Below are 26,280 nucleotides of genomic sequence, written 5' to 3'. Positions count from 1 at the left end.
GCAAGTAAAAAACCCTACTTGTATTCATTTACTTTTATCATTCTGCAAGCCTGGAGGTGCATTTGTATCAACAATGACATGAACCATGAGAACTGACGGCAAAAATGAGACAAGAGTTATCACAAAAGCTTAGATGTCTTGTGTCTGCATGGCTGCGGGGGGCCACCTGTACTCGTCCCCCACAAAGGAATCGTATTCAGGACTGTACATGAGCTGTTTCACAAAGGCTTCCTTGTCTGCTGGCTCCGGGTACCAAGAGGCAAGACCACGCTTGTAGGCCCAGTCCACAATCTGCAGAGAGAGAAGCAAAATGAGCTGATGAAGCAACATTGGCACATTATGAAGTTGAAAGTGACTGCAGTTTGGCCCTGGCTGTATTTTCCCTCTTTCCACCCCTCAAAATTGTGTCTTTTTTTTCCTTTTTCTTTGTGCAATTCCCTGAGTCAGCTCCACTTCATCCCTTGGGTAAGGGAATACAAGCTGCCTGCTTCGAAATGCACACCCCTGCCCTGGCAAAGTGGTTGGAGTGGGAATTAGAGGAGAGCAGCTCTTTAACCACCTCCACTCACACCCTTAAGCTCCTCAGCTACACTGTGCATGGGTCAGGAACTCCCATCAGGCCAATATGATTCTCAGTGGGTGATCCCTGAATGGGAATGACAAATTTGATGCATACAGGGCACCAATCCCGCAATTAGACAACAAGCCCAGATGTGGAATAGTATTTAGGTTCTTGAGCCCCAGCAAATACAGTAAGAGAGGTTCCAAAGGAGCAATTTGGAACCTAAAATCTTGGCAACTTGAGTCATGTTTGACTTCTTTGACCCTAGACCTGATTTTTTTGTGGTGCTGAGCACTCATGTGTCCAAGCAATAAAGCAGAGCTTTGTGAGGTGTGAGGCACCCAGGGTCACAAGGTATTTTTAACATTTGGGCTTTAATGATGGGAGAAATCAAAGCAGCAATTCTGGCTGGAAGGATTCCTGAGAACCATTGCTTTAGGCTGTAGAAGAGGTTGAATTAAAATCCCACAAAGCAAAAATGATGCCAGGGCAATTCCTACCACGGAAAGTGGAAATAAAAGTGGAAATACTCACTTTCACAGCAATTTTGAAAGACACCTCTCTGATGGTGTCCAAGGGGGGATAGAGTCTTCCTTCTGCAAGATTCTGCTCTGTCACCTCGGCAGCAAGAGACTGGAAAGAAGAGAAAGGCAGCTTACGGACATGGTCTCAAGCATGTACCACATTCACTAGTCTTATATGATATATAGGTGAAACCTTCAGAAGTGGCAGACCTAGGACTAGTTCTGTGTGGGAACTGCTGAGCTATTCAAAATACACGTGTATAAGCTTCATCAGACTTAAAATGAGAGCCAGGATGGTGGAAATGCTTGCTGGGGAGCAGTTGTGGACAATGAGGAGAACCTCCTGGCTCCTGCACCTCTGTACATGCAATGGAAGCGTGAGCTCTCTCTGAGACTGGGAAATGCTGCAGCTTTTTGCTGAGGCTGCACCACTTCCAATCACATGCTGCCCCAGGCCAGGCTCTTGAGAACACCTGAAGGAGGTGCCTGTGCCTCTTATCATCTTTGAGAAACATGAGTTTAATGCCAGTTGGAAACCTCTGCTGTGATGAGGAAGATCTCATCAGAGATGTGCCGGATGCCGCAGGCAGTGACTCCCAGTGCCACTCCTGGGAAGACATAGGCGTTGTTTCCTTGGCCAGGGAAGAAGGTCTGTCCACTGGGCAGGGTCACCTTGGAGAATGGACTCCCACTTGCAAATATCCCCCGGCCCTGATCAAAGAGAGAAAAAGAGGCATCCAAAGTCAGAAGTGTTACGTGTCTGCTGCTCACCGTGATCTGTGCTCAGGGGACCCTGGTGACCAAGTGGACAAGTCTCCAGCAAGTCAGTGAGAGACATCTCCACCAGAACCATCTCCAGTTGGCACTTCTGGAAGGCCTGGTCCTCAGAGCCACAGACAGGGCCATAGTCAGGGATACTGAGCACTGAGTGTGTGTTCACACTGTCCAACTACAAGAGCTTTGAACTGGCTGAGGAAGAGCTTCTCTTCTTCATCTATGGAATATGAAGAGATACTCATGTGGGATGAAGGTCTGGGGGCTGTGTGATTGCTTAAGCCAGCAGCAAGTGGTAGGGAGGGCAAAGGAGACAGTGAGACAAGGCATGCTCTCTCACACCAACTCAATCCACATGGCAATAATTCTTCAGTGACAATGGTTCCAAGTTGGGGGATGAAACCCAACTTTCATGTAGTTGCATAGGTTGGCAAAACACAGGGGACAGTAACCTAGGAGGATGGGACATCCAGCTATGGGGTGAAGGAGGCAAGCACTTTCTTTAGAGGATCGCAAAGTACTTCAGGCTGGCGGGGACCCAAACTCCTGCTCACAGCAAGGTCAGCTGTGAAATCAGACCAGGTTGCTCAGGGCTTTGTCCATCCTGGTCTTAGAAACTTGCAAAGAAAGAGTCCACATGAGCAATCTGGGCCCCTGTTCCACCTCCTGACTGCCCCCACAGTGTGAAAGTTGTTCTTCATGAGCAGGTTGAACCTCTCTTATTTCACCTTCTTATGCCCCCTGTCACTGTCTGCCCACCATGCACCATTGTCCTGGCCACTCGCAGCACGCTGAGCTGCAGTACCTCGGTGAGGCGGTAGCACTGCTCTGCTGTGCACTCCGCTTTGCTGGTGGGGTTGCTCAGGGCAAACACAATGGGCCTCTCATTGAAGGCTGCCATGTCCTTCAGCAGCTTCTCAGTGAAGGCTCCTGCAATGGCTGCAGCACCTAGAACAACAACAGCAGAGTGAGATGGTGCTTTCCGACTGTCTGACTTCAGCACATTGGGCTGACCCCTCTTGAATGCCTCTGTTGGTAAATGAACTGTGAGAGGGAGCAGGATCCACCTCTCGACATGAAGGTGTGAATGTTTCTTTCTCAGATTAAAAGCCAGTCTCAAAATAAAGCCTCCTGCTCCTCTGGACAGAGTTGGAATCAGTGTTTAGGCCAGTCTGGCTGCAGCACTTTGCCTCCAAAGACCTGCCTGAGCTGCCTGTTATCATAATCTGGCCCAACCTGCCAGGGCCATGTGTGCTGCTGAGAGCCCCAGGTCCTGCCACCCCCAGTACCTCCCTCTACATCCCTCTACACCTTGGGAGGACTCCCGCAGCTCCGAAAGAGAGGAACCTTGTGCCCCATGGTTGAAGGGGAAAGGATGTGTAGAGCTCAACTGGTAAAACAGGGGCAAAAGAAGCTCGTTTTATCTTGACTGGGAGAACAAAAGGAGGCCCTGGAAGAAAGACGGGAACTCTCTTAAGAACTGAATTGATGTGAAAAGGTCGTGCTAAGGGAACTCTACCTATAATTGCTGTAGGCTTCACTTTCTGCACAACCTCTTCCAGTGTGTTCACACTGGGGTGGTCCTGAGCAAACACTTCTTTCTCATGGTTCAGGTGGCTCCTGCCCTGTGAGGAAAAAGGAGGAGTCAAACTTGGGTCTGTTGGCAAAAGGCGGAGACACAACGCAGTAACTCATCACTTCATTTCATCTCTTGGCTCTCTACCTGAACCAGATCCCACAGAGCAGGACCTCAGCATCAGCCAGTCAGGCACTGAGCTGCTGGTGTAATGTCACACAGGGCTGGTCTCTGTTCCTCTCACCCTCCAAAACACATTAGTGTGGAGGAAGGATCTGCTGCCAGGGCAGAGAAGGTGTATATATAGCACCAGTCTCCTCAAGTCTGAGGAGGGACAAGGGAAGAGGCCCTGAGGACCCAGGCAGTGCAGAGTAGGTGAGATCACCACGCAGGGCACAATGTTGCTGTTGTAATACCCCATATGACATGCAAGACTTCCAACACTGCTTGAGACCATGGCCAGCAGTGTATCTTACTACTGTAGAGGCACAGCCCAAAGCGCTGCCTTTAGGGCAGGCAGTGCTCCTGGTACGCTGCTGCCACCATGGGACCTAGTCCTCTGAAAGCAGGAACAGCCCTGCTCACACCAGTAAATCTGCAGCCTTTACTGCTGGTGTGAGGTATCTGCCTGCTCTAGCGTCTCTTAGCTTGCAGGAGGTGGCACAGGAGCGGAGCTCAGCTCTGGAGGCAAATTTACCTTGACAATCAGTCCCTTGGAGTCCACCATCCAGATTTTTCTGATGGCATCCTCTCGTGAAATTCCTTCCTTTTCCATGGCCATGAGCAGGAGATAAGCTATGCCCATTGCAGCCTGGAACACAGTATATAAACACTTCACTGCGGTATCATCATCTCTCTTAGAGCAAGGAGTCATACAGACTACCTGATTTCTGCCTTGGGGGCAATATGACTCCAAAAAGTGAGGTTATGTTCTTACAGCTCTTTGAGCTTACAGCCCTTTGATTCTATTGCTCAAGAGGCTCTGGTTTACCCTAAATACCAACCCTGAGGACTCAAACCAGCCTCTTTAATGTTCCTGCAGCACGCTGCCTCATGAGTGACTTCCCTCCACTAAAAGATTGTTGGCAACTTCTACGCAGCAGCACGGTCCACATGTGGGGCCCACTCCTGCCAGTGACAACCTGCTTCCATGCTTTGTTTCCATGAAGCAGGAAGCTTCATGGTTGACTTTTCTCTCTCTAAATTTGAATTTATATCACATTTAGGAACAAACTGAAGAACATTCTCCTACCTCTCCAGCTCCCTGGAAAACAAACTTGTGGTCAGAGAGCTTGTTCTTTGTGATCCTTAAGGCTGCAAGGATGCCAGCGACTGCAACAGACGCAGTGCCTGAAAAGAGAGAAACACCATGAGATGGACATCCTGGCAAACGGATTGTCTGCCCTACTGATATGCTGATAGAAACCTTGTGGTGGGATCCATTCTCTTAGATCCTGTCACTGCAAGATCAGAGTGTTGTACCTACTCTGAAATATTAATCCTCAGAAGACCCCTGCAAGGCAGGAGAACACAAATTACCCTCCATATAGAGTCAAAGGGACACTGAATTCTAGAATGCCAGAAGAAGTTAATATCTAACTTCCAAGAGTTTAAGATACACGTGACACCTAAGAATCACAGAATGGTTTGGGTTGAAGGGACCTTAAAGCTCATCCAGTTCCAACCCCCTGCCACGGGCAGGGACACCTTCCACTAGAGCAGGTTGCTCCAAGCCCCTGTGTCCAACCTGGCCTTGAACACTGCCAGGGATGGGGCAGCCACAGCTTCTCTGGGCACCCTGTGCCAGCGCCTCAGCACCCTCACAGGGAAGAACTTCTGCCTAATATCTAATCTCAATCTCCCCTCTATCAGTTTAAAGCTATTCCCCCTTGTTCTGTGCCTACATCCCCTTGCAAAAAGTCCCATAAGACATCTGTAGTGGGTGGTGGCATGAAGTTGGGCACCCTTGTCAGAAAATCCTCTGTGAGCATGGAATTATCATCCTCTTCTCCTCATTTACGTTCACAGCCCTGCACCACCTTCTCTTTTTTCACTTCCCTGACTCAGAGCCATCATGCCTCACTGCCAAGCATTAAGGAGTCATTGAGATCATGAGTTGTTCCCAGATTAGTGAGAAAGAATCCAGTACATGGAGAGCAGAGTCCTGATGTTACAGCCACTGTGATACGTACAGCTTTCCATCCATCAAGGGAGGCAGATGTCTGTGGACTGAATAAACCTGCCCTCACCCCACAGCAATCACATACAACATTCATCTAATCTCCTATCCCAGATGAAGGAACATGGTGGGAAGAACCAAGTAAGGCACAGACTAATAGGGATTCAGGCACTGATGGTATCTCACATCACCTGGGCAAGCTGGATACAAGGGTTAAAGGTGAGCTAGGAATGATGGAAGCAGTTTTATCACAGAATATCTCAAGTTGGAAGGGACCTGTAAATATTCCTCAGCATTTTAAAGGGTATCAGTTTGGATGTGCCCCAGCTCTGATGCTGGTCTGTCCATTCACACCTTCACAAGCTTTGTGAGAAATCAGCGAGTCCACAAATAAGTCTCGTAGGTGGGCATGGGTGGAAGGGACAATGAACCCTTTTAGACTAATAAACCTGATTTCGCCACATTTCCAGCATTTCCTATTTTCCTGCCTATTTAATCAGCCAGTGCATTGGGGTTTCAACCAGCCAGTGTTTCAGTGAGACCCTCTGCAGGGTCCTTAGGGCTTGGGGTGCTGCCAGGCATCAGCGAAGAGCTGGGCTGGGAAACAGCAGCTCATGAGCAAAGCATGACCATGAGCAGTGAAACCAGCAGATGGTGCTGCCCCGTCTGTCAAGGACTGAGGAAAGAAATTCAGCTTCACTTGCTCGTTTTCTTTAGTGCAAAAGCCACAGCTAAAGCAGAAACCTGATGATATATCGTGGCATCGGGGAATGATTTATGTTCTCATTATTTCCATGCAAGAAGAAAATCTAGTGGGAGCACAGTTATACTGGCAGAGAAGTAACTTTTACTGACATGGCTTATTTTGCTTAGGAAACCTATATCAGCTACTCTGACAAAGAAAAACTTTACTGCATCATAGAATCACAGAATACTGGGTTGGAAGGGGCCTCAAGGATCACCTGGTCCAACCTGTCTGGGCAAAGCATGATCTAGAGTAGATGTCCCAGCACCCTGTCCAGCTGAATCTTAACAGTGTGCAACATTGGGGAATCCACCACTTCCCTGGGGAGATTATTCCAGTGGCTGGTTGTTCTCATTGGGAAACATTTTCCTCCTGTGTCCAGTCAGAATCTCCCCAGGAGTCACTTGTGCCCATCACCCCTCGTCTTTTCCATGTGACTCCTTGTAAAAAGGGAGTCTCCATCTTTGTAGCCACACTTTAACTACTGTAACATGGTCATAAGGTCTCCCCTGAGCCTTCTTTTCTCCACACTGAACAGTCCCAGCTCTCTCAGCCTTTCCTCACTCGGCTTCCCAGTCCTTGAATCATCTTTGTGGCCCTTACAGGCCAGACCAGAAGTGTTTATCAGTACCGTTAACTCACCAATATGTTGTGCTTATAACTCAGGTGAGTTCATTTCTCCAAGAACTAATAATTAGCGCCACTAAAGAGTGATTCTGGTTTAGCAGAGGTGGTGGCAGCCACATTCCTGCAGCGTGGTGGTGTCCATACACAGACACATTGGTACAGAATGGCAGCAGCATCATGTTTTGCTCATGAGGACACCACAAACATCCGTTTCAAACACAAAATGGACCAGACTAATCTTGGAGGCTTTGTAAGCTTCTTGCTTGCAGTAAATCACTTGAGACATTTGCTTCAGCAATGAGGATGAATCATAGAATCCCAGACTGGTTTGGGTTGGAAGGGACCTTAAAGCTCCTCTAGTTCCAACCCCCTGCCACAGGCAGGGACACCTTCCACTAGAGCAGGTTGCTCCAAGCCCCTGTGTCCAACCTGGCCTTGAAGTGAATTGAAAGTGAAGTTAATGAATTCCCTTCATTAGCTCAGAGAACAGTTTGTATCATGTTATTTTTCCAGACCCAGATGACCTGAGTTGAGTCACTTTAGAAGGGAGTTGATGTGGAGGGAACCAGCCGCTGAGTGCTGCGCTGCTTCGCTATTAACATGCCAACTCAGACAACTGAAGGATGTATATGAAGGATTTCTTTCCTCTTACTTCTCCTGCACTAAATCTCTGCCTGTTTAAGCTGTATTTAGAGTAGTGCATTTACCTGGCAAAATGCCATGCTGTCAGACTAGGAAAATTACAGAGGAAGATCATGAATATCCTAGGAACTTAAAGAAACACCAGATAATTGCTTTGGGTTTAGATTTTGCTTTTTATGGGTGTCACACAGCTAGTCCATGTTCATTCTCTGTATTTCAGTCAGTTTATAATCAGGAAGACTGCAGGCTTGCTGCCATGCCAGATGCTAAGGATGGGATTCCTCTAAACAAGCAGTGACCCCGCTCATGCTAAAGCAGACACCTGAACTGGATCACATCAAATGCACCCTAAAAGTGTCACTACCACCATTTCTTTAAGAGAGATGGGATAACTGGAATACATGTAGACAGTTCTACTGCACACATCTAAACTGTGGAGGGAGGGATCCCACCCTGGCAGTCTGAACTGCAAACAAGTGGGGGTCCCTCTGTTGCCAGCAGCACCAAGCTTGTGACATGCAATAGAATATGAACACCTCCACATACACTTGTGTGCTCACATGCTATCTCCCAGGGTTGCTTTGCACAGAAATCCCCAAATCCCCATGTGGGTGGTAACATGGAATGGATCAGAGGAAAAAATTCCCAAGTGGAACAATTACAGTGTGACAGTGCAAGTGTCGGGTCACAGCATTAGCAGTAATAGATGTCTGGAAAGTATTTGAAAGAGAGAAATGTAACTGGAGAAGTATCTTGTTTCTCTTGGTCCTGACCCAGGCAAAACTGCTTTATACTCTATGATTGTCAAGGAGTCTGACAGGACAAATGCAAACCCATTTAAATGGAAAAAGCTTGTGGGACGTTAAGCAGAGGGATTTGAGGTCTCCTTAAGGATGCTATTAGCAGGAATTGGAGAAGTGGGGTGTGTGGAAAGGAAGGGTGCACTGATTCATCTGCAGAGCAGTGTACTTGTGCAGAGTGGGGACCAGTGGGACTGGATGTGCCGTTACTCATCCCCCTGCACTTGCACTGCAGCTCTGACTAACAGCAGGACTCTGACCCGCTCTGTCACTCCTGAGCCTCCTCCTCTCTCTCCAATGTGTTTCTAATCCCTCCACGTCTCCCAAACTGCATCTCACCCCCATTACTCAAGTATCAAAGTTACTGTACCCTGGCCTCAGCTCAGTATTTGTCTTTGATAATTACAATTTCTGAGGCTGGAACAGCAGAGCATCTCCTTGGAGAACAGTTCACAGCTGGTGTGTGTAAGGAACTGCCTAATCATTGTGCTTCAGCTCTGAAAAGACCACAAAATGAGCCCGGGGTGGGCAACCCCTCACCCTGAGTTGTGGCAAGAAAAAACCCACCACCCTTCAACACCTTGGTCTATCTGTTGTCCAAAGAGATTGAATGCTGCTATTGCAGATAACTACTTCCCTAAGCAATTAGCAAGAGCCAGCTTGGCTGGTCTGCATCTGAGGTGAGATATGAAGGGGCACAGAGAGAAGAAAGTGCTCGCAATATCTTATCTGTCCAAGACTCAAAGTGAATGCTCAATATAATACCACAAAAGAGCAAGCAGATATCAGGAGCTTCTCTGGAGAGTCCAGAGCAACAGGACCAGCAAAGAAGAGGCATTTAAAACCAAGGCACACTCAGGAAAACGGCCGTGAATCAATCTGACACTCAGGCACATTCAGAATACTGTAAAACATTAGGGAAAACCCCTCCGAGGTTGATGTTCCACTTGCACCAGTGTCAGAACAATCCCCAGTAGATGTCAGTGGAGCTACACTGGAGCAAAACGGGGAGAAAGGATCTGCTCCATAGCTTCAAGAGGCTGCACGGATGGAAAAGGCTGCAGCCCAGAGGCACACATGCCTGGGGACCTCATCCTCCTTCAGAGTGGGGAGAGCAGACAGAGGGGTGAGCAGCTTCACACAAGGAGTTACTGGCATCAGAGCAACAGCATTGCTGCCCAGCACCGATGTCAAGATGTACCACATGTGACAGCACCCCGTGGCTAAGCAGGGGACATGGGGGAAGTGGGGAGTCCCCCCATGCTAAGGGCTGGCACTGCCCTGTCACCTGGCTGAGCAGAGCATCGCCACTATGCTGCTTCTTTCTGACAGTAGCAGTGATGGGAGCGCGCAGCCACACCACTGTCTGCTCCTTCACACAGCACCCGTGCGGGTGGTTCCCCTTCCCCACAGCACACTGGTGGAAGAGATGGCCAAATTCAGCCTGATTTTGTGTTTTTTACCCTTGTCCCGTCTGCTTACACTTCGCCTCATCAAAACCATGCCAAGATGAGGGCCCAGGGAACAGCAAACACCAGTTTAACAGCTCCAGCAAAGGGCAGCCAAGAAAATGTATCTAAATTTATGGATGCAGAGGAAGCATAGGGCTTTTCCAAATTCTGGTTCACATTAGCTCCCTGCAGCAGTTCCGCCTGTTACTGGAAAGCAGAGTGGAGCTTGTCCAGATCCATTCCAAATACATAATCAAAAGTCAAACCCAACAAAGCTGAAACAAAGAGCTGCTGAAGTGTTTGCAGCTCAAGGTCTTCACCTCCATGGCTGCGGGCTAGTGTTAGCCCTTCCCTAATGGGCCTCTGTAAAACATGAAGGAAATAAACCCAGAAATGCTGTGGAGCACGTCGATGAGAACAGTAAAAGGCAAAGTGCTCAGGGAAGGAACTCGCTTTTTACACTAACAGCTTTAGGGACATTGGTAACCCAGAAGAGGTGGTGGTGTGGTGAAGAGGTGACTGACAGTGGAGATGCAGAGCTCATCTTAAAGTAAATGCCTAATGTAGGTCATCAATAGGTGTCTGGTTTTAATTCTTCCACTGTAAAGCTCTACAGTGCAGTGCCTGAAACATACATCACAGTGGTGGCCAGCAGCCTGGACTTAAAGATCACAGACAGCTTAACACAGAGGTGATGTATGCTATTCTTTACTGCAGAGGAGGAGTTTGCACTGGCATCAGAGAGGAAAGGGAAGCAAATGTTACAATCCCCGAAATGACAGAAGATACAGGCCAGCTCTTTAGAGCCATCACCACTAAGCCCAAGAAACTGAGGCCCTTTTACACCCAAGAGTCCAAATTCTTCTGACTTGTTCAGCAGTCAATGTGTCATTTAGAACAGGTCTGGGAGCTGGCCCTTATATCATAGAATGGTTTGGCTTGGAAGGGACCTTCAAAGCTTGTCTAGTCCAATCCCCCTTGCAGTGAGCAGGGACACCTTCCACCAGACCGGGTTGCCCAGAACCACATCCAGCCAGGCCTTGAATGTCTCTGGGGATAGCGCATCTATAGTTAATGTAATAGCATCAAGGGAAAATGCAGAGCACAGCAGGTTGGAGAGGACCTGGTAATGGTGAAACCCTACAGGATTGAGAACGTCTCCATGTCTACCTTTAGGTTGGATAAATCCCCCAGGGAAAGCGTGCTGCTCCGGAGCTGCCTGGCAGGACACAGCCTGCTTTGTCCTGCAGCACCATATCATCCAGCGCTCCCTTCCTATTGTGCTCCCCTCCTCCTTAGTTTCCTGTGACAATTACTGATGCGTTTTCCACGCCAGCTGAAACAACAAAGGAAGATGCTGTACCATTTTAATCTGCTGCAATTAGTTAATGCCGAGCCAACAACTCGCTTCGCCTGCTTCTCACACCACATGGAAAAGTGCCTGAAAAATAGGCCACGTTTGCACATGATTGATTTCTAACTGGCCCAGATCTGCGGCGCGGGAGTCAGCCTGTTCCCAGTCTCAGCTGAGGGCTGGGAGCAGTGTTCAGTGCTTCCTGAAGTGTCCTGGGAAGCTTATGGAAAGGTTATCTGCTAGGATAATGAGGAAAGGTGGTTGGTGGGTCAAGAGATATTTGGAGGCTCATCAGCAGTCACACATCCAACAACAATGAGGAGTCATTGCTCTAACGCTGGGAAGTCTCGGAGAGGTCTGCGAAGTGATGACCCTGTGCATTGCCTGTAGTTTAGCTGTGGGAGGACTACGGAATACAAAAGGCTGAGTGTTTTAATGGGGCTAGTGATTTGGGGTTTCCCATCCTGAAGTGCCTTGAAGAAGCCTCATTTGCAGTGTAGGTGTTCAGGATTTTAGAAATCCAGTCTTTTCCTAGCATCTCCAACTGGATATGGGTATATCCGAAACACCCGGATTGGTTGTTCTTTGAGAAGTTATCAATGTTAAATGAGGTCTAGGTTTAAAAGACTGCTGAAGATGCCCAGAGACAGGAGATACTTGGCTTTATGCTGCTGTGCACTGTTCTCTCTGCCCTGCCCACGTCTGTGAAAGGCTTTTGAATGACATGATCAGATACAATTATTTAAATAGCACATTAGAGATTTCTTCATTTCTCTCTGACTAAACTTGCTGAACCACTTCTGCTGTTCAGTACTGAGTAAGCAATCTGTGCCTTAAGAATTCTCGTTTGCTATGTGAATATGGAGGGTAACACACTGATCAACCAGGAGAATCAACTTTTCTTTGAAGAAACAAGGTTGGAATTGATGCCTCGAAGGCATCTAGTCCAGTATCTGCTCAAAGCGGGGCTAGCTTCAAAATGAGATGAGATTACTTAGGGCCTTCCTGAAGGATAAGTCCCAAAGGACACCTCGGGTGTGCAAATTTACAGGGTTTCTATGGACTCCTGCCTATTTAGCTGGGGTTATTCAACAGACAAAGCCCATGAGACTTGATGAGATGCACTTAAGGATGCTAAGGTATGTGGGCAATGGCGTTACAAAACCGTAATTTGAAAGGTTTTGGTAACTGGGGAGATTCCCAATTCTTGAAAAGAGACAGATGTCACACCCATCTTCAAGAAGGGCCACAAGAAGGATGCAGGCAATTTTAGCTCAGTTGGCCTAACCCCCTGATGTGGGGATTACAAAGCAAATCTTCTGGAAGGTACATCTGGGAACTTGAAGGTGATTGAGAACAGTATGGATCTCCCAAGGCAAATCACACCTGACCAACTCAGCTGCCTTCTATGGTGAGACAACTGGCTATGTGGACAAGGAAAGGACAAGGTCTTGTTTTCTCTGACCTGCATAAGGCCTTTGAAATAATATCCCAAAGCATCCTCATAGTCAAATTGGAGAGAGACAGACTGAACAAGTGGACTATCAAGTGGGTGAAAAAATGGCTGGGCTGCTAGGCTCAAAAGCTTGTGGTCAGTGGTACAAAGTGGAACAACAAGGCCAATACTATTTAAGTTCTATTAACAACCTGTATGATAAGACAGAATGCATCCCCAGCAAGTTCACAGATGACTACCAACTGGGGACAGTGCTTAGTACACTGATGGGTATGACTGTCATTCACAGGGATCTCAGCAGGCTGGAAAATGGGCTCAGGGAAACCTCATGAAGGTCAGCAAAGGCGAATGCAAAGTCCTGCAGCTTTACAGAAGAAGACCTGTGGGGTAATGGTGGACAAGAAGTTCGAGATGAGCCAGCAATATGCCCTGGTGGAACAGAAGGCAAACAGCCTGCTAGATTGTGTTGAGGCAGCAGGTCAAGGAAAGGGATAATTTCTTTCTATTTCAGCACTTTTGAGATCATCTCTAGACTAGCATCCCCAGTCTGGGGGTCTTAGCACAAGGAACATATTGATAAACTGCAGCAAGTCCAGAGGAGGGCCATGAATATGATCAGGGTGTACAAAGAGGACTGAGCGCCCTGGGTTTGAATAAGCTAAGAGGGCATCTAATTTCTGTCTACAACTACTTACTGAGTGTTTGTAAAGAAACCAGATTCTTCTCAGTTGTGCACAGCAGAAGGATAAGGGGCAATGCACACAAGCTGCATTTAGGGAAATTCCAATTAGATACTGGGGGGGGAAAAATGCACAAGAAAGATGAGACAACTTTGGAACAGAGAGCAGAAAGAGACTGCAAATATCCTTGTAGATACTGAAAACTGTTTGGCTGGACAAGGCTCTGAGGAACGTGATCTAATGTCAAAGTTGGATCTAAGTCTGAAACTACCTTTTATTTGAGTGAGGGCTGGGTGGTGTCCAGAAGTCCCTTTCAAACTAACCCCTTCAATGATTTTACTATTTTCTTGTATGAAGCAGGAAGCCAGAGATGCCTGTCTCAGGGATGCACAAGACTTGACACCTTTGTAAGACTTTCCAGTTGTCTACTTCCTATTACAGTGATAACTACAGTGATAACTGTGCACAATTAAGTGGAGCAAAGATATAGTAGGAAGAGAAAGCAGGATCCAAAGCATTCTCATGTCCCTCCAATTTCCTATGGGCTCCACTGCCTGCCCTGGCACTTTACTGGGAAAAAGGAAGAAGTGACAATCAGTTTTCTCCCATAGAGCTGAAATTGAAGCTGTTGCCCCTTGCATGAACCCAGATGGAGCTGGGAAAGGACTGATGTCATCACGCCATGGAGGAAGGAGAAGCAGCCCTTAATGGGAAGCTCCCACGTGTGGGCACTGCGAGCCAGCTCCTGCTAGCTCCCAGGCTAATGGCTTTCAGAACCAGAGCAATCACCTCCTCCCTGTTTGTGGTACCTGGCAGGCGTCCTGCTCAGCATCAGCAGGCTGGCTGGAACTGGAAGGGGTCTGAGTCACTTTAATTCTATGGGGTTAGGGTGGATTTGGCAATACAGTAATTTGTGTGACCCAAAAGAAAAAGTTGGCGTTAATATTTTAAACTGCTTTCTGTTCGTGTAGGCCCTGGGGCAGCAAGAGGGAGGCCTAAGGGAGATTAAGTGGAGCAATTTATACTTGCTTCCCACATTTCATCTCTGTGTGTGTAGGCTCATTGCATTCAGAGTCCCACTAACCAACAAGTTTAATTAGTACAGCTCCGGCCTGATCTAACCTGCACTGTTTGTGCCTAAGATGTGTTTTTGAATCAATACACTTAAAAAAATGCCAGCTCAGAAGCTGAGATAATTCAGGCTTCAGGAGGTCTTTTCCTGCCTGACTTGGGTAAAACATATCAGGCCTGCTTAAACAAGGCTTTGCACAAATCTCGTTAATCATTTAGAACACAATTTGCATTGAACTCTCCCACTTTTTTAAGTGGGCAAGTCTTGAAATGCCAGCATGTTAGAAAAGAGAGAGCCTGAGGTGAAACCAAACAACAGGAGGGTGTGAGAAAATGGCACTTCCTACCTTTCTTGTATCATCTGGGGATCAGACTACTCATCCCAGTCTCAGCTCCATTATCTCTGACAGAATTAACTGAGGAGATTCAAGTCAGTTTGGCTTCCCAAAGGTCCTCAAAACACATTCCTGACTACAACCCTCACTTGGAATCCCCTTTTCTTTCTGACAGCTACATAAAAAGAGACTTGAAACAGTGGCTTGTTTCCTTTAACCTATTGCTTCTCTGTGCAAAAGCTCAGCAGGATTTCTTTCCTTATCTACTACTGTGAAACCAGTGCCAGCCAGATGCCTTATTTGAGAATATAAGGGAGTTTCACTAGTAAGAGGTAAAATCCTACTGTTTTAACAGGTGGGACTCCAGAGGATTTTCAGGGGCCTTGACATCTCCCGTGTCCTATGACACACGTCTAATGGGAGAAGGCAAGGTCTGCTATATGGCAATGCTGTTTTACAGCATCCTCCTGGATGTGGTTTACCCCTCCAGGGGATTCATTTCCAGGAACTGTTTGAGGCATTCAGCCATGACCTACGGCCAAAAAGAAACTATAAAAAATACAGTCTCTTGCTTCCCAAACAGAATCTTCAGTTTTGCTTTAATATCTTCTTCTTCTTGTCTCTGTCAATTGAAGAAACCATTCCAATTCACTAAGAAACCTTTCCAGTCACTCTAGTTCCCCCAAGAAAACCTACATCCAGGCCCACAGATCTGCCACATGCCCTGGTCTCTTTTCATTTCGACTGCTGAGTCCCCTGCCACTTGCAGAGACAGCAACTAATCCAACATATATCTTTACATCATCAGCTTCTTACTATGGGCTTCATCTGTCTACCTCCAGCACAGTTCGAGCTCTTGGTTCTTCCATTCAAGACTTCAATTCAAAAATCTATCATCTCCTGTGTTCTCTTTTTCTGTGCTCCTATTGCCACTGAAAGCTTTTGTGGGTGGCAAGAACCCCTGAAGAGTCTTCTTGTACAGGAGTATCTATCTCACCTTCTCTGAAATGCTTTAAGGTCCTCTGCTTCTAAACCCTCTTCATGGAAGTATCTTTGAGCAGGACCATGCATCTCATTACACCAACCACATTCCCACATGCCAGGGTCTTACTCATTCTTGTGTCATGATAGGTATGAACAAGCTGTTACATGCACTGCCAAATATTGCTAGATGGGTAGCAATAGATGGGTACCCATAGTGCTGCAAAGCCTGCTCTGAAAAGAACCAGCACTGTGTGAAAAATGACACTGGTATTTCTTTCAGTGTCTTTCTAGTACAAGTGAGGATAAGTCCAACTGACTGCAAATAATGAAATAACAAACCTTGGAAATCCTGCATGATGCAAGCAGGACTAAGAAAAGATGAAGGGACTCACAGGAGAACTGGTTATTTATAATCACCTGGGAAGATCCTGTCCTTGTTGGATGGGCAAACAGCCCTTCCAGGGGTTTGAAACAAAGCCAGCACCAGACCAGGATGCCACCAGTATGCAGGTTGCATCCATCCCTCTGTGCCTGCTGAGCCTCCCAGGGCCTGGGAGACAGGCTGGCTACAGCCCCGCCTTGGCTGCTGTCATTTCTCTTTGGTGCTAGAAGAGTTATGTTAACCGCTCTAGAGGAGAACAAACCTGTTCTCAGATGACTGTGGAGTTCGCATCTATGAAGAGGAAAAAAGCTGGTTTAACCTCATTTGTGCATATAATAAGGAGGGTAACAATAGAAGGACAATGTCAGGGTCAGCTAATGGCCACCTGGCGCATGGAGACTGAAAGCCTTGTGTAACTGTTAAACCCTCACCATTGTTTTAGCTAAATAATAGAAAATTAATGGACTTTCTAAATTACCTTAATAATCTAAAGCACGCAATCCATTTTCTCCCTCGAACACCACTTGTGCAATGAACAGCTACATTCCTATAAACAATGGGGAGTCACTTTTCAACTTGGACTATTGAGCTTGTGTTTGTGTTTTTAAATGCTTATGTGTAAACTCTATATTTTATCACACATCTGAGTATTGTAAAATAAACAGTCTTGTGATCTTAATCACAAGGTGAAGGTTAAATCTGCATTTTCCTAACAGTACTTACCCTGGATATCATCATTGAACACACAGTATCTGTTGCGGTATTTATTGAGGAGACGAAAAGCGTTAGCATTGGCAAAATCTTCAAACTGGATGAGACAGTTCATGCCATACCTGCAAGTTAAAGGGTAATTAAAAATGGATACAAATATTTCCACAACACAGGATGATATGTGCATCTTTTACCAGGACATTGTAGCTAGAGGATCTAGCGCAGAGAGAAAAGTATCGTAAAAGAAATGCATCACAGTAACAGCAAACAGGATGACACCCTTCCCAAGGTCCATACACTCAGAAATGGGGAGTCACCAAGAATAAATTGTATTCATAATTCAAGGGGCTTCTTAATATGTATACCTATATACATATATATATATTTCTATGAATCTTTGGACTATTGGTACAACAAATTTCCAGTGGCATATTTAACCGAGGAGCTTCTCAAAGTGAAGGAAGTGACAGCTTCAAAGTGAAGCTCTTTTCCAATGGATGCTGCAACTGCCATGTTGCAATACAGCCAATCTAACTGCAAAGGGAACAACTAGAACAGGGGAAGTTCAGGTTAGATATAAGGAAGAGATTCTCACTGTGAGGGTGCTGAGGTGCTGGCACAGGGTGCCCAGAGAAGTGGTGAATGCTCCATCCATGTCAGTGTTCAAATCCAGGTTGGACAGAGCCTTGGGCGACATGGTCTAGTGTGAGGTGTCCCTGCCCATGGCAGGGGGTTGGAACCAGATGATCTTAAGGTACTTTCCAACCCAAACCATTCTATGATTCTATGACTACTGGTACAACAAATTTCCAGTGGCGTATTTACTGAGGAGCTTCTCAAAGTGAAGGAGATGCTCTTTTGCAAGGGATACTGCAACTGCCATGTTGCAATACAGCCAATCTGACTGCAAAGGGAACATCAGTTAAAGGGATACCACCAAGTGCCCACTTCAACTGAAGGTGACTAAGAGATGAGAAAATACCCTGCTTGTAGGATCCCATGAACTGAGTGCTTCATGGTGCGATTTCATAGCCCCATTTTTGTGCTTTGGAAAGTCTCTACAGAGCTGCTTGGCAGGGAACCAGCACACAATGACAGCCAGTGACCCGTGGAGTCAAAAGGTAGGAAATAATTGCAAACTTTCCATAATTGTGCATTAATTTCAGGGCAAGTGTGCAGTTTCTAAAAACTGGGCAACATTCAGACTGCTCCATAACTATATCCTATCAGCACTTTGTATGACTCTAGGCTGCATTAAAGCTTTGCGAATACAATCTAAAAGGGCTGTAAGTAGTCTTTTCTCTCACATAAATGTGAGAGGGCAGTGGCAGAAGCTCAGGGAATGAGTAATGCAAGCTCTGGGCTGCAGGTAGGTGAAAGGGCTCTAAATAGCTGCTCTATGTTAGAGATGTGAGTCTCTCCGGGACTGCAAGCAGTGCAGAGGCAGCATCACCTTACGTACCTCCCATTCGGACTTCCCTCCTTTGCCACTGGAATCTGAGGTAGGGGACATCCCTGCTTTAAACTAGAAATTGATACTGGATAAAACATGCTCCATTTGAGAACCGTGGCTCCTCTCATGAAAAGCTCTTTTCATAGTCAGTCTCTCCTGGCAACTGCTTATTACTATGATTTTCCATTTCAACTATGTCTGTCAGCAAGGAGACAATGATAAGCACATGCATTGTGCTCCTTTATTTGTCCATCATGAGAAACTCTCGCTCCATAAACCCTCTGGTCTCAAACAAGGAAAATGGTTGGCTCTTATACTTGCTTCACATTCTCTGTGCTTGCCTTTAGAAAAGAACCACAATGGGACAGACTGTTTAGTAGGGCCTGTAGTGATAGGACAAGGGGTAATGGTTTTAAACTGAGACAGGAGAGACTCACACTACATATAAGGAAGAATCACTTTACTGTGAGGGTGCTGAGGCGCTGGCACAGGGTGCCCAGAGAAGCTGTGGCTGCCCCATCCCTGGCAGTGTTCAAGGCCAGGTTGGACACAGGGGCTTGGAGCAACCTGCTCTAGTGGAAGGTTCCCTGCCCGTGGCAGGGGGTTGGAACTGGATGAGCTTTAAGGTCCCTTCAACACAAACCAGTCTGGGATTCTATGATGTAAAGGAATAAGAAGAGGGATGATAGCATTGCATGGTCACAGGTACCTGAATTCACCTCCAAGTCAGAGACTCTTCAGCATGGTTGAAGCATCATTTAAGAGCTACCTGGAGTGGGAAAGAGGACTGAGCCCACACCAAGGGAGAGCTGGAAGGATGAGCAGAGTTTTGCTCATAGCTACATGGAGTTAAGATGCCACATTATCATATCGCAGAATGGTTTGGGTTGGAAGAGACCATAGAGTTTAGGGCTGTGTATGACTCTTCAGTTCAAAAAGCTCAGATTCAACTCAATGCCTCGCTCCAGTGAAGTCTCCCAATATCCTACTAAGCTTAATATTTGCAAAATAATACTAATAAATAATAAAGAATAATGTTTACAAAAAACCAACTGAAAGATTAGGTGCTTGGAATCTTTGTTGAATCAGGGACACAGAAGCTGCGGAAACTTTTCTGTGGGGTCTTCAATGCAGTTTCACATCCCCAGAGGAAAGTGTCACCAAAGAGGAGCAGGTGGGTAGTCCTTAAGGACTAGGAGCATCAGCCTGACATTCCCATATTGAACTGTGAGTCTGAAATATTGGGTTCTTTCATTTAAAGCACCCGGTCTTAGGGTCTTGCTGTGACCCATTTGTGATCTTTATTAACGAAAACTTTAGTTCTCACCTTATGCAAAGACTCACATAGGCTCAGAAATGTGGTTCATGCTTTAAAAAGCTCAGTGGACATATTGCAGAGAGAAAGAAAATGATCTTCACAAAAAGAGCTCAGTGAAAGGGGTTTGCATCCAGCACTGTCCTGTCATACCGAGGAAGAGAAGGAAGTGTTTCTGGGCCACCATACTTTCCCTTCTTAACAGGATACTATTACTTTCCTTCTTAATATTAAGCTCTGCTTGATAACAAAACTATCGAAGACAAAAATAGATCAAGTAACTGTGCACTGCCTGTCTCATGCTGCAGACCACAAAGAGAGGAAAGAATTCTGTGCTCCAAAGAGAGAAAAAGTACTGTTCAAGTTAATACTCTCGCAAATTCGAGTCTGTAGCCAGGGAAACCCACCCACCCTTGTGCTCTTTGGAGAGCTGGTCACACATACGTTAATGCTGGCTGAGATCACTGATTTTATTAAGCAAGTCAGCAATGTACTTCCTCAGTGATACAAATAAATAATAATAGCAGTGTTAGAGAAATAGTTTCTATAGCAACTGAAGTTGCTTAAAGATTTGCTAATTGTTTGCTGTGAGATGCTAGCAGATGTTCTGGATGGTGTGTCATCTCCCTGTTAGCCATGTGTTCCTTACAGGTCCAAATGATGGATAAGAGGGTCATCCATCAGAAAACTGATTTTCACAGGTACTTTTTGTACTGTTTATTTGCACTAATTCCTTATATATCCACAGTCTTCATTTTGACTTCCAAGACTTTACAGACAAAAGGAGATTCCGGACTCTTCATCTGTTGCCTTTCTGAGCGTTGCTCAGCATTTCAGAAGAAATTTGGATAGTGTATGTCTCCTTGATAACTGCCAGAACCTGCAGTGGGAAGGCTTAAAGTGCACAAGCAGTCCGTCCCTCAAAGATTTGGTGTAACCTGTAGTTAGCAGCTCCCATCCCTCTTGCGCACACTGAAGCGTGCACTTCTTGGGATCTCTGCAGTCCTAAGTCTCCTTGTGGGACTGGAGCTTTCCCCTTAACATGAGTAATTCTTACACTTGCAGGCTGTGGAAAAGGATGCTTGGACAGTTCATTTCTGTACCTCTCTGACAAGTGGCTTTGAAAGAACTGAGATATGCTAGACAGAAATGGGAAGAGACTATAATAGCAAAGACTTTCATGGTCACTAAATATTACCCAGGTTAATGTCTTAACACCCACCCCTCAACCACTACATCACATTCACAGCTTTCAGCAAAAATGAGACCTTTTGGAGTTACAAGCCAAACTCTGCTGGTTTGTTCTATGGCAAGTTAAAGTTGGGTGCACGGTTTGATATCCTTTGATGAAAGTTCTATGTGGGTTTTTTCAGATAGAACACTGACTCTAATTTCTCTCTAAAACCAGCTCCTCACTACTGTCCCCACACCATCACAGCTACAATAGCATTAATACTGACACCTGTAACTGGTGACACTACAAGAGTCATTTAATACCATCACCATGTCTCCTGGTTCACTGTTGGCTGCCAGACCACCATCTGGGGATCCTGTTCTCCCCGATCTCAGGAAATAATTTAGCCATTTTATAGAATTGGAAACAAAAAGATGCACTTTTCCAGTTCTTCCTCATCAAAACAAATCACTAGTCTTTCATAGAATCCCAGACTGGTTTGGGTTGGAAAGGACCTTAAGATCATCCAGTTCCAACCCCCTGCCACGGGCAGGGACACCTTCCACTAGAGCAGGTTGCTCCAAGCCCCGTCCAGCCTGGTCTTGAACACTGCCAGGGATGGGGCAGCCACAACTTCATGCTAAAGATTATACTGCTGTCTCATTAGCTTGCACATTTTGGGTTTTGTTCATAAGTAATTATGACCCAAATTCTGGCTTTCTTTGCCATACCTTGCAAAAACCTTCCTGTATAAATAGGCTCACTGGGAAATGCTTTAGAGAACAGTCCCATACACTCATTTTAGTCTGATCTCCAGACCTTACCTAGGAAACCTCACACAAGCAATATCTTTAATGAAATAATATACTAGTGGTCAAAATAATAACATAAGACTGTCACCCTAACGAAGGATGACTCCAGGAGCTAAACACACATGGCATTACAAGCAAGCAAAAATTACCACCTGAAAATCTTTACTAAGAAATGATTCCATTTCCTGGAAAACAAACAAGCAAAGGATTCATGCTTGCTTTACCACTGTACTGCTGTTCCAGTACTGCTACTGTTAAGCTAGAGCTACATGGAATCTCTAGGCTGTGCTAACAGGAAAGATGCTGTTAAGAAAGCCTGTATCCCCTGTAGAGGATGATACACATCTCTCTTGGATGAGCACTAAGCATGGAACAAAAGAGCGTGAATCCCAGAAGAGGGAGGCAGATGTTTTCCTGATGACATTGGTTTAGCTTCTTTATTCAAGAGGCTTCTCCACTGCCTGAGCAATCTCATTATGCAACTTTGTTCTTTCATCCTCATTTGTATGTACCTCTTCGAGCTCATCCAGCCTCATTATAAGCCACAAGGTCAGAGAGGAAAAAATTCATGAGGCAGCAGTAACTATTAGAGAGCATCTGACTAAAACTGCACAGATCAGAACTTCAAGAGTGGCCTGAGGACCTGGGCAGCGCCTTTGCCGATCAGTATCAAAAGGGCATTTAGTTCCATCATGAGCAGGGAGTATAAAACATTCTACACGCATGAAGGAAATTGTATTGGCAAGAAAGTCCAGCTCTGTTATGGAAAGAATCACAAGAAGGAGGTTCCAATCCTTGTCTTAAGTTAGCATTTTACAGCACTGCTTTCGGTCATTCATGATGTAAGGAATCTGCTTTGATGCACCGTAACTCCTACTCATAGTCTTGGATAAACTGGGCAGAGAAGAACCAAATTGTTCTTGCCCTTGTGCTTGAGATCTTCTTGGTCTTGGTGCTTGATACACCAGCAACCAAAGTTCTGATCTCCAATCAGAAATTTTCCATAAAGGAGCCCATCACCAGAAAAAAATCATGCTTGGCAAGCAATCAGCACTTAGATTTGATAAAACAAAGTCCACTCCAGCACATTAAACAACGCTAGCACCTGAGTCAGTGCTAGCACAGTATCCTGAGGCCATTCTTATTGTTATATTGTTAGCATGATGCTTGGCAAGCTTCTGGTCAGACCAGCAGTGCTCTGCCATAGAATTCCTGGCCACAGTTTAAGGGTCAGTTCGTCAGGCATCTCCTCAAAGGCCAGCTGAGAGCAACCCAGTGGAGAAGGACTTGGGGGTATCCATGGATAAAAACCTGACTATGATGTGGCAGTGTGCACTCACAGCCCAGAAACCAACCGTGTGCTGGGCTGCATCACAAGGAGCATGACCAGCAGGTCAACGGAGGGGATTCTCCTCCTCTGCTCTTGTGAGACCCCCCTGCAGTCCTGCATCCAGCTCTGGGGATGCACAACACAAGAGGGACATGGAGCTGCTGGAGCGAGTCCAGAGGAGGCCACAAAGATGCTGGGAGGGCTGGAGCAGCTCTGCTCTGGAGCCAGGCTGAGAGAGCTGGGCTGGGGCAGCCTGGAGAAGAGAAGGCTCCTGAAGGGGAGACCTTAGAGCAGCTCCAGTGCCTAAAGGAGCTACAGGAAACCTGGAGAAGGGCTTTGGACAAGGGCCTGTAGGGACAGGCCAAGGGGAATGGCTTTAACCTGCCAGAGGGGAGACTGAGATGAGCTCTGAGGCAGAAGCTCTTCCCTATGAGGGTGCTGAGGCGCTGGCACAGGGTGCCCAGAGAAGCTGTGGCTGCCCCATCCCTGGCAGTGTTCAAGGCCAGGTTGGACACAGGGGCTTGGAGCAACCTGCTCTAGTGGAAGGTGTCCCTGCCTATGGCAGGGGGTTGGAACTGGATGAGCTTTAAGGTTCCTTCCAAACCAAACCAATCTGGGGTCCTATGATGGTCTCTGGTTTCTACAACAGTTTAGAAGGAGGAAAAAAGTTTCCAGTGGTTTGCTTTGAAAGAGAGTGTGAGGATTAACACATATTGTTACTGTAGATGATGGGCTGAAGCTCTTCAGAGTGCAAAGAACATTCCCAGCACAACACATGTCCCATGGCATTTTGATTTCAACCTTAATTTGCTCATATAGGCAAGCCCCAGAAGCTCTGTGGGTCACTCTGATTATGATCCTTGGACACTTTATTTATTCCACCTTACTAAAATGTACCACGTCAAGAATAAGCCTGATTTGCCCTTCGCCATGTAACTGAGGACAGGGAAAACTGGAGTGGTGTATCGTATCATACAAAGTGTACTACTCACTGTGATAAAACAGCAGTTTGTCAGGCTGCTTCATTCAGTCACAGGCTAAGCTTAATGGGCCAAATTTTGTATATAGCTGCCTCCCATGAGGAGCAAAATGCACACCTTGGAGCTCTTGTTAAAGAGCTCAGACATTTCACATGTTTTAGGTGGAAGAGTAATGAATAGAGGTTTAGGCAGCAAGAAAATGCAGAAATTCATCCAGCTGTTCCAGAAAGGGCTTTTCTTTCTAAAATTGCCCAGAAGCCACACTTTCTTTCAAAATACTCTAAGTGCTAACTCTGAAGCCTCTGACACGCTCCTCATTTCATTACTAGGTCACTATTATGAGACCAGGAGCCCCTTTTGCTGACTGTAGGGGTCTCCAGCTATAGAAATCTGACATCTGTTTGACATTATTATTCCATTAGAAGAGTAAACCTTCGATCCCCTGGCTTTCTTGTGGGCTCTGACACATTCCACTTCAGTGACAAATGTCCCCTGAGACAGCAGTGACTTGACAGGGTGGGAGGTACTCGTGCAGAGGAACTGACAAATGGTTTCCACGAGGAGCTGAAGTACCCTCAGGAAGTAGACAGAATTCCTGCATGAACATCAAACTGAAAAGGAAATCCCCAAATTCCAAGAGATTTGTGTTCCTCCCCAAATAACTGAATTTACATGTGACGTTATAGACTTGCATAAGAAATCACAGCAGACCGAAGATCACAGCAGTTCATACCTACAGGTTTCCTCATACCTGGAAGCAGGCTACAATAAAGCTGCATGTTCTTGACCTTCTGAACAATTTCTGCTTCCTTTCCTAACAGAAGCTAGAGCTCCTACTGGGTTGCTTTCAGCCATTCCAGTGGAAATTTGAGACCAAATGAATCTGTTTCATACAAGTTTGCCAAACCCAGGCTGATAGCAGGACTATTCACTAGTCCAGAGCTCACAGAGGATCACACTCCATCAACGCTTTAAGGTATGCTGGTGGTCAGGATGATAATGTGTAGCAATGGCTCCTTTCACTCAAGGATCTCCAAATACTTTACAGATGGGAATGGAAATGTGTAAAGTGGAATTTCCCAGCTCCACTTTGCAGAGAACATTTTGGGGTAGTAACATTTACTGTATTCAAGCAATTCATCCTGGCTAAGAGAAAATGAAAAGCTGAGAGAGGGGCCCCAGGAACTTGATTCCCAGTATTTGGATGAAAGCATCAGACATGACATCACCTCCTCACAAGATAAGAGTTCATTGTTTTATGGCTGAGTGTCTTCTCCCTTCGATGTGGAGATTAGCTCATGTAAACTAAACACAGGAAAGCAACAGCCAAAATCCTTCCTCTGCAGCACAGAAAAGGCAAATTGTATTGCTGTCACTGACATCACAGGAGTAGCGGGTGCAGTTTAACACCACAAGCATCTCAGAGCCACATTCATAACAGCTGAGACCATCATCTGGGTTCCCATTCTATTGTTCCCATTCTGTCATCAACACCAACACTGCAATACCCCTGTGGTCTCCTGGCCAGAAGGAAGTGGGATAGTTTCCTTGAAGGATTAATTAAGGACTATAACCAAAACAAACAAAACCCCCACAAATCAACCCTGACAGCTCTTAAATCTTTCCTCCTTGCAGAGCCTCCTGTGATTTCCTACTCGTGTTTTACCAGTTTTCTAACCTCCAAGAATTTCCTCCCCCTAGATAAACCACAAGTATCTAATGTAATACTACACTGTAATCAACTGACATTTCAGCCAAGCTTTCTTATCAAATAGAGGGACAAAACAGAGCACAAACACCACATTCTCTTTTCTGCAGTCACCCTTCATTTTAATTTGGTGTTTTATTTATTTTAAAATGGTATTTTTAATCCAACAGAGTTATTGTGTTCATACTCACAGATATAGGGGCTACAGCACTGGCTGACAAGTATCTTTATACAGTAAGTGGGCAACTGCAGCTATGTGGGTTGAGGTACTGGCTGTCTATCACATAGGACATGTCTACATCATGTTGCTGAACAGCAAAGGAGAGACTCCTGCCCTAGCAGCAGTATTGCATGTGCACAGGGTGCAGCAGAACACCGCACAGAGCAGCCACAACATCAACAGATGCTGAAATTCCTCCATGACGCCCTCTTCCCTTGGTTTGTCAGCTGTGATGGAATGGTCCTTAGCATTTCAGCCCCTATTTCCTACATCCCTCCACCCACAGCCAGCTGGGCAGCCAGACTGTGTGTAAAGATATGCTTCTCAGGGGATGGGTAGGTGTTGTCATTAGACGCTGGTGATGATGCCTCCTACCAAGGGAGACAGGATGAACTGTGAGCTGATGACACATGTACCACCCACTCCCATTTATGC

General features: G+C 46.1%; 1 protein-coding gene across 1 annotated transcript in view; it reads right to left on the bottom strand.

The window, feature by feature from the left end:
• ME3 (malic enzyme 3) overlaps nucleotides 1-26,280 on the bottom strand; it is a 118,003-nt gene continuing 91,723 nt past the window's right edge. Inside the window, exons 7-14 of the mRNA XM_030477138.1 lie at nucleotides 16,866-16,975; nucleotides 4,689-4,786; nucleotides 4,134-4,247; nucleotides 3,380-3,485; nucleotides 2,666-2,808; nucleotides 1,624-1,797; nucleotides 1,097-1,195; nucleotides 1-291 (exon numbers count right to left, since the gene is read on the bottom strand). Coding sequence (XP_030332998.1) covers nucleotides 130-291; nucleotides 1,097-1,195; nucleotides 1,624-1,797; nucleotides 2,666-2,808; nucleotides 3,380-3,485; nucleotides 4,134-4,247; nucleotides 4,689-4,786; nucleotides 16,866-16,975 — 1,006 coding nt within the window. The 3' untranslated portion in view covers nucleotides 1-129. The remainder of the gene's footprint in view (nucleotides 292-1,096; nucleotides 1,196-1,623; nucleotides 1,798-2,665; nucleotides 2,809-3,379; nucleotides 3,486-4,133; nucleotides 4,248-4,688; nucleotides 4,787-16,865; nucleotides 16,976-26,280) is intronic.

Source organism: Strigops habroptila, chromosome 2 (genome assembly GCF_004027225.2).
Source record: "Strigops habroptila isolate Jane chromosome 2, bStrHab1.2.pri, whole genome shotgun sequence".
Lineage (NCBI taxonomy): Eukaryota > Metazoa > Chordata > Aves > Psittaciformes > Psittacidae > Strigops > Strigops habroptila.
Note: the sequence above shows the minus strand (reverse complement) of the source record. Positions and strands in the feature narration are given on the sequence as shown.